This window comes from Rana temporaria, chromosome 1 (assembly GCF_905171775.1).
Source record: "Rana temporaria chromosome 1, aRanTem1.1, whole genome shotgun sequence".
NCBI classification, from domain to species: Eukaryota; Metazoa; Chordata; class Amphibia; order Anura; family Ranidae; genus Rana; species Rana temporaria.
In genome coordinates, this window is record NC_053489.1 from 212,588,287 (window position 1) to 212,603,274 (window position 14,988).

A 14,988-nucleotide genomic window follows, 5' to 3' on the forward strand; every position below is an offset into this window, starting at 1 on the left:
TTTCTAATGTAGCGGCTGATTTCAGCCCGTCTGTACGGGGCTCAAGGCCCCTTTCACACAGGTGTGCTTTTTCTGAGCTTTTCCAATTTGCCAGCCCACTTACCAGCTAGCCTGCAAGAAAGCCAAATGGACCCTGTCTGACGAGCCACATTAAAACCTAAAGGGTTTAAGTTGCACATATTTGTAAATATATGTGAAAGCTGCAGTGCTTGGCCAAGGCTACTCTGTATACTGAGGTCCTAACTCTATATTTGAGAGTCTCTAAGGCCTCGTACACACGACCAAACATGTCTGCTGAAACTGGTCCGCGGACCAGTTTCCGCGGACATGTTCGGTCGTCTGTATGTCCGACCGGACAATTTTCCGGCGGATCGGACAGGTTTCCAGCGGACAAATGTTTCTTAGCATGCTAAGAAACATGTCCGCTGGAAGCCTGTCCGTCGGACATGTTCGGTCGTCTGTACAGACTCACCGGACATGTCCGCTCGGCCGAAAGCCCTTGCATGCGTCAAAGTGATTCGACACATGCGTGGAAGCATTGACCTTCCAGGGTCGCGCACGTCGCCGCGTCATCGGCGCGGCCACGTCACCGTGTTCGCTGTCCGCGGGAAATTTGGTCTGATGGTGTGTACAGCCATGAGACCAAAATCCGCCAGCGGACATGTCCGATGAAAACGGTCCGCAGACCGTTTTCATCGGACATGTCCCGTCGTGTGTACGAGGCCTGAGTTGGAATACATGTAGCAGGTTTTCCTGGAGGGAGCCCACTCCTCCATAAAGGCACAGGGACACCCCACAAGAGCACAATGACAGCTCATTACAGCCAATGTGTTAGCAGTGGATAAATGAATTACTATTGAACGTATCACGTATGTCCAAAGAGTGAACCTCTAATCACAAGCTGATAGTTTATGATGATTTCCACGATGAGGTCCACCATTTCCTGGCTGGTACAGCCACAGGACACATCTAACTAAGCAGATCTGTCTATTAGACCCCTAATGTCTCCATAAAGACTACCTGTCAACTGCCCAATGCCATCACATGGGGGTTTATTAACACTTTGTGGTAGCAATTGAGTAAAAATAAATGAAAAAAGGTTATAAATATTATTATAATAACATTTTCCTTTTTTTTTTTTTTTAATTGCTGTAACTATTGTTTTTCCGCACACATACGCAAGCGCAGCACAGGGTGCACACTCGTATGTAAACTACAGTCGCACCATATCGCTGCAATTGTTAGAGTGAGAAAAATAATTCTAGGACAGGAGCTGGTTAAAGTGACTGTAAATGATCACCTTGTAAGACAACCCATTCAGTTTAAAACTGAAATAAAAGGCAAAACATTGGTGTATCGATAAACAATAACTAATTATAAATACCTTTTTTTTCCCCCTTTTTTTATAAGCGATCACATTCCCTCTGTTCTCAGCTGCATAAGAGCTGGGGGGAGGAGAAGCAGCAGTACACTGATCTTCCCAGCAAGGGGGCGTTTTAGGACAAGTCTGATCATTGGAAGAGAGCACACAGAGTTCCCAGCATAGATAGAGAACTGACCACGGTGTGCTCTCTTGCTTAGTGTGGTTAGTTTTTAACAGGAAAGCAGAGTGACTGTCGGGATCCCCAGGGATTTCACACAAAGGAAGCAATACAAAGAGAACAGGATACTTTATCATACAAGTACATGGTACAACAGGTACATATCAGGAATATAAAATGCTGGAGTAACAAACACTTTAACTCTAAACTGATGACCTGTAAAAGCTTTTAAAACGTCATCTATGGAGATTTTTGGGCACCGTTTTTTTTATGTGATCTCACGGATGCACATAATTTGAAGACTTGGCATGTCAGGTATCGATTTACTCGAGGCTACCTCATCTTTTATATTTTATCAAAATGGGTATTGTGTGTTTGCACCAAAATTCATATTATTAAAAATTTTCCTGAACATTTGTGTTTAATAAAAAAAAATTCATTCTACAGAGCCTCTACTTTCAGAAAATATAGAATGTTCTGGGGGTTTAAGTAATTTTATTGCCAAAAATGAAGATTTTTACACGTGTGCAGAAAGTGAAAAGTTTAGCTCTAGAGCTGAACAGATTAAGGGCAGGTTTACCTTAAAGGGAGCCCACTACTTCCTAAGGCTGGGTTAACACCATCGCCGGATCCGTAGCACTGCAGGGGTCCCGTGCGTGCTTGTTCACCATTTCAGGTCCGATTTCAGCTCAAATTTGGGGCTGAAACGGACCAAAAAAATCACGTTTTTTCAGCGGAGCTGCTGCAGCGATATGTGAACCGGCTCCATAGAGAGCTGGTCACAATGTTCTGCTATGCGAATTGGATGCGGAGAAAGGCCAGCACTGAAGCGAGCCTTGGGTCACATTTTCCATATGAAAAGTATTTCTGCCTGCCCTTCATTGCTTCTTTGCGTGTCTCAAAAATGCTTCTAACATTTACGAGTATTGAGTTATTGCAGCGTTTACCTAAAAGTCATTTTTACTGTAACATTTGTACATGCTTGTGTTCATTACTATTGGGGTAGATGAAATCTCTGTTCACACCGGTGCGACTTGTCATACTATTTGACAGTTACAAATTGCATGACAAGTGTCACCCATTGCAGGTAATGGAACTGTTCATATAGCCGCAACTCATTTCACAGCGATTAGGAAAACGTTTCCTGCACTACTTTTTACCGATTTCATTGCAACTTGCATAGACTTCTTTTAAACCAAGTCGCAAATCGCACTGATGTACTACTTCAGCGCGATTTCAAAGCCTCGCTGGTGTGAACCAGGGTTTACTACTAAAATCATTTTGCCTACCTTCTTATCAACTTACTTGAGATCCAAGTCAGTGATGTGATGTACAGAGACATGATAGCCAGGCAACTAGCATTGTCAGAATTGTCAATATTCATGATTGACATAAGATATCACCTACCCAGGTAATACACTGAGTTCAGGGTGTGTGATAGACTTGTATTGTGTAAAGAAGCAGTAAAGCACAACCACTGTGTAGCGCTACAAATGTTCATTTTACCTTCTTTTTGGAATATGTCATTTGCATTCTTTTTATATATTTTTATTTCTCTGGCTTTCAGGGAATCTGGCGGATACCTGTGGATGAAATAGATCGCCCCGGCAGTTTTGCTTCTCATATGAACCGCTCCATCGTTCTCCTTCTGAACGTTCTGGCCCAGCTGAAAGACTCCAACACGCTACTGAAAATCTCTTGCATGCTACAGAGGACCCCCGATCAGGGGAAGTGAGTGCCAGCCTCAGAATCTATTTACTTCCTGAAAATGCATTTTATTACTCTCAGAAATGCAGGACCAGCAGTTTTAAAGCAGACATGTATTGCAATATGCACGCAGCATGTAATTAGTTCCAATTCATCCTTAAAAGTAACAACTGAGGGACCAATAACCACTGAAAGCGTTCCGCATCCCATTAGTGCACTGTGGTTAATTCACTTGTGTCCAGGTGTAAACAGCTGAACTGGCTGCTCTAATTATATTACATGAATACACTTTCTGGAAATGACATTATCGCATTATTTTAACAAGGCCTTGAGCCCTCAGAAGAATTCCATCAGTTGGATTTTGCATGCACCGCAAATCATTTGCTATCATTTTCCACACAAGTTTTTTATTTTTTGCTTCTTCTGTACCTTATACAACATAACAGAGTAAAGCCTAGTACACGCGATCAGAAAATCAGACAATAAGATCGTGCGATAATACGTACATTAGTAAAGCGCTTTCGCGAGCCTATCACGTCAGTTCACCCGAAATTATCCGAAGGGACAAATACAAAGATTTTCTTTGTACGATACCAGAACGTACAATTTTCATTTAACGACTTCATTACAGGCCACTTAAACCCCCTTCCTGCCCAGACCAATTTTCAGCTTTCAGCGCTGATGCATTTTGAATGACAATTGCGCGGTCATACAACACTGTACGCAAATTATATTTTTATCATTTTTTTCCCACAAATAGAGCTTTCTTTTGGTGGTATTTGATCATCTCTGCGATTTTTGTTTTTTGCGCTATAAACAAGAAAAGACAAAAAAATTTGAAAAAAAAACACTATTTTTTACTTTTTGTTATAATAATATCCCAATTTTTTTAAAAATTATATATATTTTTTTCCTCAGTTTAGGCCGATACGTATTCTTTTACATATTTTTGTTAAAAAAAAATCGCAATAAGCGTATATTGATTGGTTTTGCGCAAAAGTTATAGCGCCTACAAAATAGGGGATAGATTTTATTATTTTTTTTTACTAGTAATGGCGGCGATCTGCGATTTTTATTTATGTTTTGTCAGGCCTGCGATATTGCGGCGGACATATCGGACACTTTTGACACTATTTTGGGACCATTCACATTTATACAGCGATCAGTGTTATAAAAATGCACTGATTACTGTATAAATGTGACTGTCAGGGAAGGGGTTAACACTAGGGGGTGAGGAAAGGGTTTAATGTATTCCCTGGGTTTGATTCTTACTGTGGGGGGAGGGGACTGACTGGGGGAGGTGACCGATGCTGTGTCCCTATGTACAAGGGATACAGCATCGGTCTCCTCTCTCCCTGACAGGACGTGGAGCTCTGTGTTTACACACAGAGCTCCACGTCACTGCCGATCACGGGTACCTGGCGGCCACCAGGCACACGCATCGGCATCTCAGCGATGCGCCGGGCACAGTTTTTCCCCACTGCACGCCCTCAGCGGCGCGTGGGGAATGCAAATAAAAGGACGTCGGGCAGACGTCCACAGCGCGGGTCTCAGGTGGTTAAGCAGTACAATTTTTATCCAAAAATACAATACAAACCACTTCCGGATAATTTTTTCTGTTCTATGAGAATTTTCGTAATTTTCTAAACTCTTCATTTTTGATATGGAGAATAGCATACAAAAGAAAAAACAGACAATCCTTCGTCCTTAATCTCATCATGTGTACCAGGCCTTCCAGTGATTTGAGTCATGGTTTGGCTTTTCTAGTTTTCCATCATATATTTTAAACACAGACCCTAAATCAGCTAAATACATTTCAGGTGCATCAAAAAAGTTGTCCACATCCTGAGTAGGAAAGCTTGTAGCCTGTTGTCATTCTGCAGAGAGGAACCTTTGCTCTCTGCGTGGAAGTAATTGGTCTCTCTAATGAGGTCCAGGTTAGAGCCGGAGCTCTCCAATTAGTGAGCTTTGCTGATTACAGAGCTATAGATCTGGTTCAGTAGGGGGCATGTCAGACCTTGGTAGAGAGAGCTCTGCTTGTACAAAGAACAAGGGTCCTTCTCCACATGCTGGCAGGGGAAGGCTTTTTTACCCAGGTTGTGGCTGCCTTCTAAAGAAAGCAAACTGTTAGACTTTGAACACTTCTTTTTACGTCTAAAATGTATTTAGCAGATTCAAACTGAAAGCTCAGTTTGGCTGTTAGAAAGTAACCATGTAGTAACCCCTTAGTATGTCAAAAGATCACTACAACAGTTAAACTCCTTTCATGCTGGGGCGGTTTTCAGGTGAAAATAACCTCTGCTAAGAGCCTGAAAACCGCCTTCCATTCATTTAAGTGTGACCTTCTGAAAAGTCCTGCAAGCAGCACCTTTGGGGCGGCTTGGGAGCGCTGTGTTTAGCGCTTCCAAAATGACTTGCCCATTGGAATGAATGGGTAGCACCTGAAAAGCTCTTCCAAAGCTCCGTAACCTTTGTGGTTAAAAGCACCCCACTAGTGGCTGAAAAGCGCTGCTTTAACAGCGCTAAAGCACCGCTAAATCGAGCGGCACTTTAGCGCTGACGCGCCCGTGGCCCCAGTGTAAAAGGGGTCTGAAGTATGAGGGTCAGAAGATGAGGTGCTTGGCAAAGTTAATGCAGCACTGTTTAGCAACACCTTCCTGATCTCATTATAAGAAGGATTTTAAGCACAGTTTGAAGATTGTAAATTGTAATACTTTTATCTGGCATGCAGCACAACTAGCTCCACCACCTGTCCTGGGTGCTGGTGCAAGGAGCAGTGGAGTATAAGACCCCTTTCACACTGAGGAGCTTTTCAGGCGGTACAGCGCTAAAAATAGCGCTGCTATACCGCCTGAAAAACTCCTGCCCAGCAACCTCAATGTCAAAGCCAGAGGGCTTTCACACTGAGGCGATGCGCTGGCAGGAGAGAAAAAAATCCCCTGTCAGCAGCATCTTTGGAGCGGTGAGAGGAGCGGTATGTATATCGCTCCTTCCCATTTAAAACAATGGGAAACCGCGGTAATACCGCCCGCAATGCGCATCTGCTAATACCGCACCGCTAGCGGTCGAATCCCGCGGCAAATCCGACGGTATAGTGCCGCTATTTTTAGCGGCGCTATACCGCTGCCACGGCTCCCGCCCCAGTGTGAAAGGGGCCTAACTCCTGTATACAAAGCCAGATTTAGACCTTGGCGGGCCCTAAAGCACTTCAGGTTCTGAGGGCCCCCTATACACAGATTTGGTTTACATTCTCAATGACTGTCGCACTTTTTTTTAAATGCATGACACCTCATAATTTTAAGGTCACACATGCCCACACACATGCAGTCGTAGTGCGCCATGTGTGGTTTGCTTGAGCTGCCAAAATAATTTTTTGAAAAACGATGCAACGTATCAGTCCAGAGGTTTTCAAATGGCGGCTGGCAAAATATTACTTCCCAAGATGCATGTAATATAAAAAAATATGTTTTTTATTCTAACTGTTTTATTATTTTTTTTTATTATTATTTTACATGTATTTTTTTATATTGTTTTTATATAATTTTTGTATAGAGGGGGGCCCCGGGCTAATTGCCCCCCCCCCCAGCCCTGTTTGTATAGATGTATTGAGGAAGAGCCTGTTTACATTGTAGTGAACCACTTCCCAGCAAGTAAAACTAAGCCTTTGGTTGCAGTATATTTTTCTTGGTAGGGCTGTTTTTAATCAGCAAAATCGTGTGATTTTACAGATTGGATGTAATGCCTGGCTTGACAACAGCTGCCATTGATCTTCTCTACCCCATCTCAACTTACACGTGCTTTGCCTTCTACAGTACCTCACATTTTTGTAAATATCTTATTATATCTTTTCATGTGACAACACTGAAGAAATGACACTTTGCTACAATATAAAGTAGTGAGTGTACAGCTTGTATAAGAGTGTACATTTGCTGTCTTCTCAAAATAACTCAACACACAGCCATTAATGTCAAAACCGCTGGCTACAAAAATCAATACACCCCTAAGTGAAAATGTCCAAATTGGCTCCAAAAGTGTCCGCGACCCACGGCTGTGTACTAGCACAGGACGTACCTGTACGTGCATGTGCCCAGCCGTGCCATTCTGCCGACGTAAATGTGCAAGAGGCCGTCCTTAAGTGGTTAATTAACCCTCTTGGGCATGGGGTTCATCAGAGCTTCACAGGTTGCCACTGGAGTCCTCTTTCACTCCTCCATGACGACATCACAGAGCTGGTGAATGTTAGAGACCTTGCACTCCTCCACCTTCCATTTGAGGAAGCCCCACAGATACTAAATAGGGTTTAGTTCTGGAGACATGTTTGGCCAGTTCATCGCCTTTACCCTCAGCTTCTTTAGCAAGACAGTGTTCATTTTAGAGGTGTGTTTGGGGTCGTTATCATGTTGGAATACTGCCCTGTCTCTGAAGGGAGGGGATCATGCTCTGCTTCAGTATGTCACAGTACATGTTGGCATTCATGGTTCCCTCAATGAACTGTAGCTCCCCAGTGCTAGCAGCTCTCACAAAGCCCCAGACCATGACACTCCCACCATCATGCTTGACTGTAGGCAAGACATACTTGTCTTTGTACTCCTCACCTGGTTGCCGCCACACACGCTTGACACCATCTGAACCAAATACGTTTATCTTGGTCTCATCAGACTACAGGACATGGTTCCAGTAATCCATGGCCTTAGTCTGCTTGTCTTCAGCAAACTGAGTGCTTTCCAATTTAATGTTGTGTTTGGCATATGGTCTAAGCCCTGACAGGCTGACCCCCCCACCCCTTCATCCTCTGCAACAATGCTGGCAGCACTCGTATGTCTATTTCCCAAAGACAACCTCTGGATATGATGCTGAGCACGTGCACTCAACTTCCTTGGTCAACCATGGTGAGGGCTGTTCTGAGTCGAACCTGTCCTGTTAAACTGGTCTTGGCAAACGTGCTACAGCTCAGTTTCAGGGTCTTGGCAGTTTTCTTACAGCCTAGGCCATCTTTATGTAGAACAACAATTCATTTTTTCAGATCCTCAGAGAGTTCTTTGCCATGAGGTGCTATGTTGAACTTCTGGTGACCAGTATGAGAGAGTGAGGGCGATAACGTTTAATGACCAACTGTCGTTGCTAAAGCAAGAGCCTAGAAGAGCTGAAGCAGCCTGGAAAAGAAGCTCTTCAGAGGAAAATCACACCATCTATAAGACAATAACAAAAAAATACCATAAAGAAATCTTCATTGCCAAAAAAAAATCATTTTTCCAATATTATCACCAATGCCCTAAACCGCCCACGCAAACTCTTCAATCTAGTCACCAAGACTATGAACCCAGTCTGTCTAGAAGCCCCCATCTCTGATTCACAAGAATTTTGCAACAAATTATCGGATTATTTCATCAATAAAATTTAAAGAATCCGTGAAAGTATTCAGCAAAATAGAACCCCCCCCCCCCCCCCCCCCCCCCTAAATCACAAACCTAACACCCACATAACTCCGCCGCAATCAGCAAACTTCACCCTAAAACCTATTTCCATCTATGCCACTAAAAACATCATCGGGACTCTGCGAAATAGCACAGCGCCCAATGATATCATCCCCACTAAACTGCTGAAAGAATGTGCCGATATTTTGGCACCAGCTATCATGCAGCTCATAAACCAATCATTCAAGGAAGGCATGGTGCCACCCTTGCTGAAAAAAGGTATAATCAAACCAATTCTAAAAAAAACGCACCCTCGACCCCAAAGACCCTAACCACCGTCGTCCCATAACAGGCCTAAATGTCTTCTCCAAGGTAATGGCGAAAGTAGTTGTACAACAGCTACAACATCATTTGGACTCCCATAAATTACTCGATCCATTCCAGTCCGGTTTCCGTCCTGGTCACGGGACAGAAACAGCACTGCTCAAAATATGGGATGGCGCTCTAGAGGCCGCAGACGAACAAGAATCTTGTCTTCTAGTACTGCTGGACCTAAGCGCAGCTTTTGATACGGTAGACCACCAATTATTGCTGACACGGCTTGTTGAAGTAGCCGGAGTTGCGGAATGTGATTTATCTTGGTTTTCCTCCTTTTTGGAAAACCGATCACAAATTAAAAAAACTTCTGAAAAACGCTCTGTCATGTGGAGTCCCCCAGGGATCCCCATTGTCGCCTGTTCTGTTCAATATCTATCTCCGCCCTCTTTTTGAAATCATCAGTAACCAGAAGTTACTTTACCATTCCTATGCAGAGGACACACAACTATATTTTCGCATCTGCAATAAAAAGGATCATTATCTCGGACTAGATAAATGCCTTTCTTTGATAGAAAATTGGATGACTAAGAGTTATCTTAAACTCAATGGCTCTAAAACAGAACTTCTCCTGTTTCAGGCCAATCGGAAGTTTCATCCCGCAACAACATGGACGCCCCCGCCCATTCTGGGTCAAACCATCACCCCTAGCACCAAAGTCAAAAGTCTCGGAGTCATCTTCGACACCAACATGACAATGGATGCACAAATAGGGTCGGTAGTCAGCGAATCGCACCATCTGCTGCGTCTACTATGGAGACTCACTCCCTTTATTCCAAAAGAGGACATAGCAGTCATGGTGGGAACAATTATCAACTCCAGACTGGACTATGCAAATGCCCTCTATCTTGGACTCCCAAAGTACCAAATCACTCATCTGCAAGTTGTTCAAAATACAGCCGCTCGTCTTGTGACTGGGAAAAAAACATGGGAATCAATCTCACCTTCACTGAGATGCCTTCATTGGTTGCCAGTAAAAGACAGAATCACTTTCAAGGCACTCTGTCTAACACATAAGTGTATTGGGGCAAATGCCCCCCAATATCTATGTGAAAAACTAAAAGCTCACAACACCAATCGCATTCTGCGATCCACTAACCAAAATCTACTCCAGATACCCAAAACCAGATACAAATCCAAAGGAGAACGAAGATTTGCGGTCCAAGGACCCAGACTATGGAACGCTCTACCAACTTACATCCGGTTGGAGGAAAACCACCTGGCATTCAGGAGAAAGATCAAGACCCATCTCTTCTGAGGGCCCAGGGAATGGATACCAAGCGCCTAGAGGCGATTCAGTTCGCATGTGTTGCGCTATATAAGTTTCTCACTCACTCACTCATAACGCCAAATTTAACACACCTGCTCCCCATTCACACCTGAGACCTTGTAACACTAACGAGTCACCTGACACCTGAGAGGGAAAATGGCTAATTGGGCCCAATTTGGACATTTTCACTTAGGGGTGTACTCACTTTTGTTGCCAGCGGTTTAGACATTAATGACTGTGTGTTGAGTTATTTTGAGGGGACAGCAAATTTACACTGTTATGCAGGCTATACACTCACTACACTGTAAAACTATTAGATGCCGTCCCATCATCTTCATTGTGACAAAAGGGGACCACTCTAAATAATTTTGGCTTGCTGGCTGTTAAGTGGTGCTGTTACTAGGCCACATGTCTGCAGTACTTCTCCCCGGCGGCCTAATAATTTAGTAGCACATGTTACTTGGCAGTCTACTGTTCCCAGCGAGTCCAATCGGCAAATCCTGCGCCCTCAGGCCACATCGATTTGACACATTTCCCACAGTCTCTCCTCTGGCCTCGCACCCAGCTCCTCTGGCATGCCTCATCCAGAAATCCACTGTGTTCCACTCACTGACCTTTTCCTGCCCCTAGTCCATGTTGGAGAACTTTAACCGGACATACGTTCCAACAGATTTTCCAGCCCCCCTGTTCCAGGACTCCTCATCTATGACCGTGTAAGGATTCCCTCCCAGCTCTCCTCGGCTCCTCTGCTATCGGCGCACCCCCCCAGATGGGGATGGCCTCCTCCTGCTGCTGCCTAGTACTCCATTCTCCATTTCTCCTGACCGACAACTCCCTCCAGTGGCATGTGACCTCCGCTTATATGGGAGGCCTGCCCCCTGCCAATACCATGTGGGGATTGGTCAGGGCTCCTCACATGAGCTGCCTGCCACTCCAGTCCTAGGCCCTACCTCTCTTCCAGAACAATCTCCCTGGAAGCAGGGGAGGCGCCTCAGAACTAGAGAACAGGTGGTCACAGCCACTGTTGCACTAACCACTCCCTGCCCCCAGATCAAAACAAGCAGACCTAGCCTGAAGCATAGGCCTGCCTACATTTACCTGCACTGACAGAAAAATCCTATTCTAGCACCTACCTACGGTAGAGGGTGCTACAATAATAATAGATACAAATTTTATTTTTCACAAGATAATTAATGGCATACTGTATTGCCAGGAGTTATCTGAATAGTGAGACTCTGCTGTTCAAATGTTTTCATAATTTTTTGTACTTTGTTAAAAACAATTCTTTCAGCATTTCACGATAATTCAGTTATGTAATGGCTTGAGTCAACAGATTTTCTTGTCAAACTGAGTTTGCTATTCAACGCATGCATTAAAATGGCGGATGCTGCATTTGACAAGAAAAGGCTATGTTTGACCAGGTTTGCATGCAGTTCCAACAAATCTCAAAGGAATGAAGCTCAGTGCAAAGCAGGTGGAATGCAGACCTTGAACTGCCATGTGTACTGTGTTTTTAAAAGTCAACAGGATTTTCCTGATCTGCATTTTATATGCATGCCAAGCTGTTGAGCTGTTATTCAAGCTTTAAATTATTTTTCTTTAACATGACTCTTTGAAAAGGCTGATGGTCCTTCAGTGTATAGTTTGTGAGATATACCCTTAGTAAGGTCACTGCGGTTCTGATATTGTCATGGATGCCTCTTTTGGGAGAGAACAGTAACACACTCGGTTTCCGACAATAAACACAAAAAAACGGTTCTATTTAATATTCAGCAGCAAACTAATGTAAATGAGAAAAGTTATGAATTCAGTGCTTCTGTTGTAAACTTTGAAATTCATCTTACCCTTATTAAGATGAATTTCTCAATGCCTATAGATGCAGAGATGTTCACATTCGGGGCACATGTTCAAGTTAAGTGCGAACATTAAAGTAATAATATATTCAGAACAAGCACTGAAATTACATTAAAACAATCCCTAATTCATCTCTATACCTATAGGCATTGAGGAGAAATTCATTTTACTAAGGGTTTTGAAAAGACATTAAAATACCCTTTTTTTTCCTAATTAAAATACTCTCCCTGCCTTTCCACTCTTTGTGCTCTATTCTGGGGTAGAGGAGTAATAGCCAAGCCCATTATCACAAGTGCCCGTTGGATGGCGCAGCCACATTTGGACAGGCCGGGCAACTGCTATAACAGGAAAATGGAGTTAGGACTGAAGATGGAGGTCAATAGTACAACATCTATCTAATTTCTTAACTTTTTCTGTGACTTCAGTTGGGCGTTAAACTTCCGTTGGCTCAGGGGTACTGTTGCTGTTTCTTATTGTTTGGTGGTGAATGCCACAGTACTTGAGTTGCAGGTACAAGCTCAAATTATAATTATAAAGGTTTTATATAGTGCCAACAGTTTGTGCAGCGTTTTACAACACAAGGGCAAACTGTACAGTTAAAATACAATTCAATACAGGAGGAATCGGAGGGCCCTGCTCGGTAGAGCTTACAATCTAGGAGGGAAGGTCAAGTGATACAAAAGGTTATAACTGTGGGGGATGAGCTGATGGAGAAAATAAAAATACCATTGTTGGGTGGAGGCAGGATAGGCTTCTCTGAAGAGAAACGTTTTAAGGGATCACCTAAATGTGGATTTGAGTAGGCGATAGTCAGACAGATTGGTGTAGGGAATTTCAAACGGTGGGAGAGGCTCTGGAGAGGTCCTGGAGGCGAGCATTGGGGAAGTGACAATATTTAAACTTTTTTTTGGCTAGTGCAGTGAAAAACACACTGACGAAAATCAAATCGGTTTTCGTTAACGAACGAAAACGGGACGTTTACCCTTGTGAACTAACTTCAGTTTTTTTCACGGAGCGCCGCCTGCTTCCGCAATCTACTCCCAGCAAGCAAGTGCGTTCGACTGCATCGTGATGAGATTACTGTCAGAGAGGCAGAGCAGCCCTGTGCATTACGAGCCAGTCAGGCTGAGGTCTCCCAAATCCAGATAAGTCTGTCCCACTCCTGAATCACGAAACGACCGTGCCACCAGGTGCCCAGAGCTGATTTTGTAAGTGTGTACTGCAACAGTTGCAATTACAATTACAGCAGGCCGGAGGCCATACCTCACACCACCGTCTGTCCCTTAGACCAGTGTTCCCCAACCCCTGGTCCGCGGCCCACTGCCGGGCCGTAGCCTATTTGCAGCCGGGCCGCGAAGGCTGCACTGTGTGAGGTGCTGCAGCGGGCAAGCAGAGAGATAACATCTCTCACCGCCCGCCGGATCACGGCACTTCCGCCCAAACAGCGGAGCTGTAACTGCTGCGAGGCGCGGGCTCCCGATCCTGCCTATTAGCGGCGCCTATGCCGACTCTCATTGGCCCTGATCCCTTGTGCCAGCAACCTCCATGCCGGCTCTCAACTGCTCTGATCCCGCCTCTCAGCGTCTTGTCCAAGGTAAGCGGAACCAGCAGTGGTGGGGGAGGGGGTTGCAGGTCGCACCGGGTGACACCATTCCGAGGTCCCGGAGGCAGGGCTTTTTTTTTCATCCGGCGCTAGCCTCTTACTGCTGTCACTTCTAAATACAGAAGCCTGGCTTTTGTATTTAGAAGTGACCTGCAGTTCTCTGGGCAGTACGGCTACACTGAATTCTCCACGCCTGGGTGTAGCAAAGCTCCTGTCATGTGTGGGGGGGAAGGCCAATGACATTTCTGGTGCCAGGCGCAGGCACCCATTCCAGGCTCACTGCTGCCATGTTGACTGCTGTAATAGTGCGATTGCCAGCACCCACAGCATCTTCCCTGCAGCTATCCTATCCACATCCTGATTCCAGCAACAAACAGGTCATTGGGGGATTGGAAGAATTTGTGCGAGGAAGGGGAATTGGGGGGATTTGTGCGAGAAGGGAGGGTTTTTGCTACAAGGGGAGATTGGGGGGATTTATGCGAGGAAGGGTGATTTGTGCTAGGAAGGGGGATTGGGGGGATTTATCTGAGAAGGAGGTATTTGTGCAAGAATGGTCGATTGGGCGGATTTATGCAAGGAGGGGGATTTGTGTGAGGAGGGGGGGTTGGAAGGATTTGTGCAAGGAGGGGGTAATTTGTGCAAAAAGAGGGTTTGTGCAAGGAGGGGGGATTTGTGCAAGGAGGGGGGATTTGGGGATTTGTGCAAGGAGGGGGGATTTGTGCTAAGAGAGGGGGTTGGGGGGATTTATGCAAGGAGGGGGGGATTTATGCAGGGAGGGGAGATTTGTGCTAGGAGAGGGGTTTGGGGGGGATTTGTGCTAGGAGGGGGGATTGAGGGGATTTACGCAAGGAGGAGGGATTGGTGCTAGGAGGGGGGATTAGAGGATTAATGTGAGGAGGGGGATATGTGCAAGAAGTCCATTTCCCCGACAAATTGCCCATGAAAAGCTACATAATCCAACCCCCCGGGCCTTGGCCCGATTCTATGCCACAACACCGGTCCTCGGTGCCAAAAAGGTTGGGGACCACTGCCTTAGACCACCATTCAGCACTGTGCAGCATTTACAGGCCTCCTCTGGCCACCGGAATACAGGGCACTATGCATTACAGGCCATCCCTCAGACCACCATCTAGCACTGTGCAGCATTACAGGCCTCCTCTGACCACTGGCATTCAGGGCACTGTGCATTACAGGTCATCACTCAGACCACCATCCAGCACTGTG

General features: G+C 45.0%; 1 protein-coding gene across 5 annotated transcripts in view; it reads left to right on the plus strand.

The window, feature by feature from the left end:
• The window catches only part of CABIN1 (calcineurin binding protein 1), a 288,720-nt gene that overhangs the window by 228,630 nt on the left and 45,102 nt on the right, over positions 1–14,988 (plus strand). For all 5 annotated transcript variants that reach the window (XM_040349192.1, XM_040349212.1, XM_040349222.1 and 2 more), the window contains one exon: positions 3,109–3,272. In XM_040349192.1, coding sequence (XP_040205126.1) covers positions 3,109–3,272 — 164 coding nt within the window. The remainder of the gene's footprint in view (positions 1–3,108; positions 3,273–14,988) is intronic.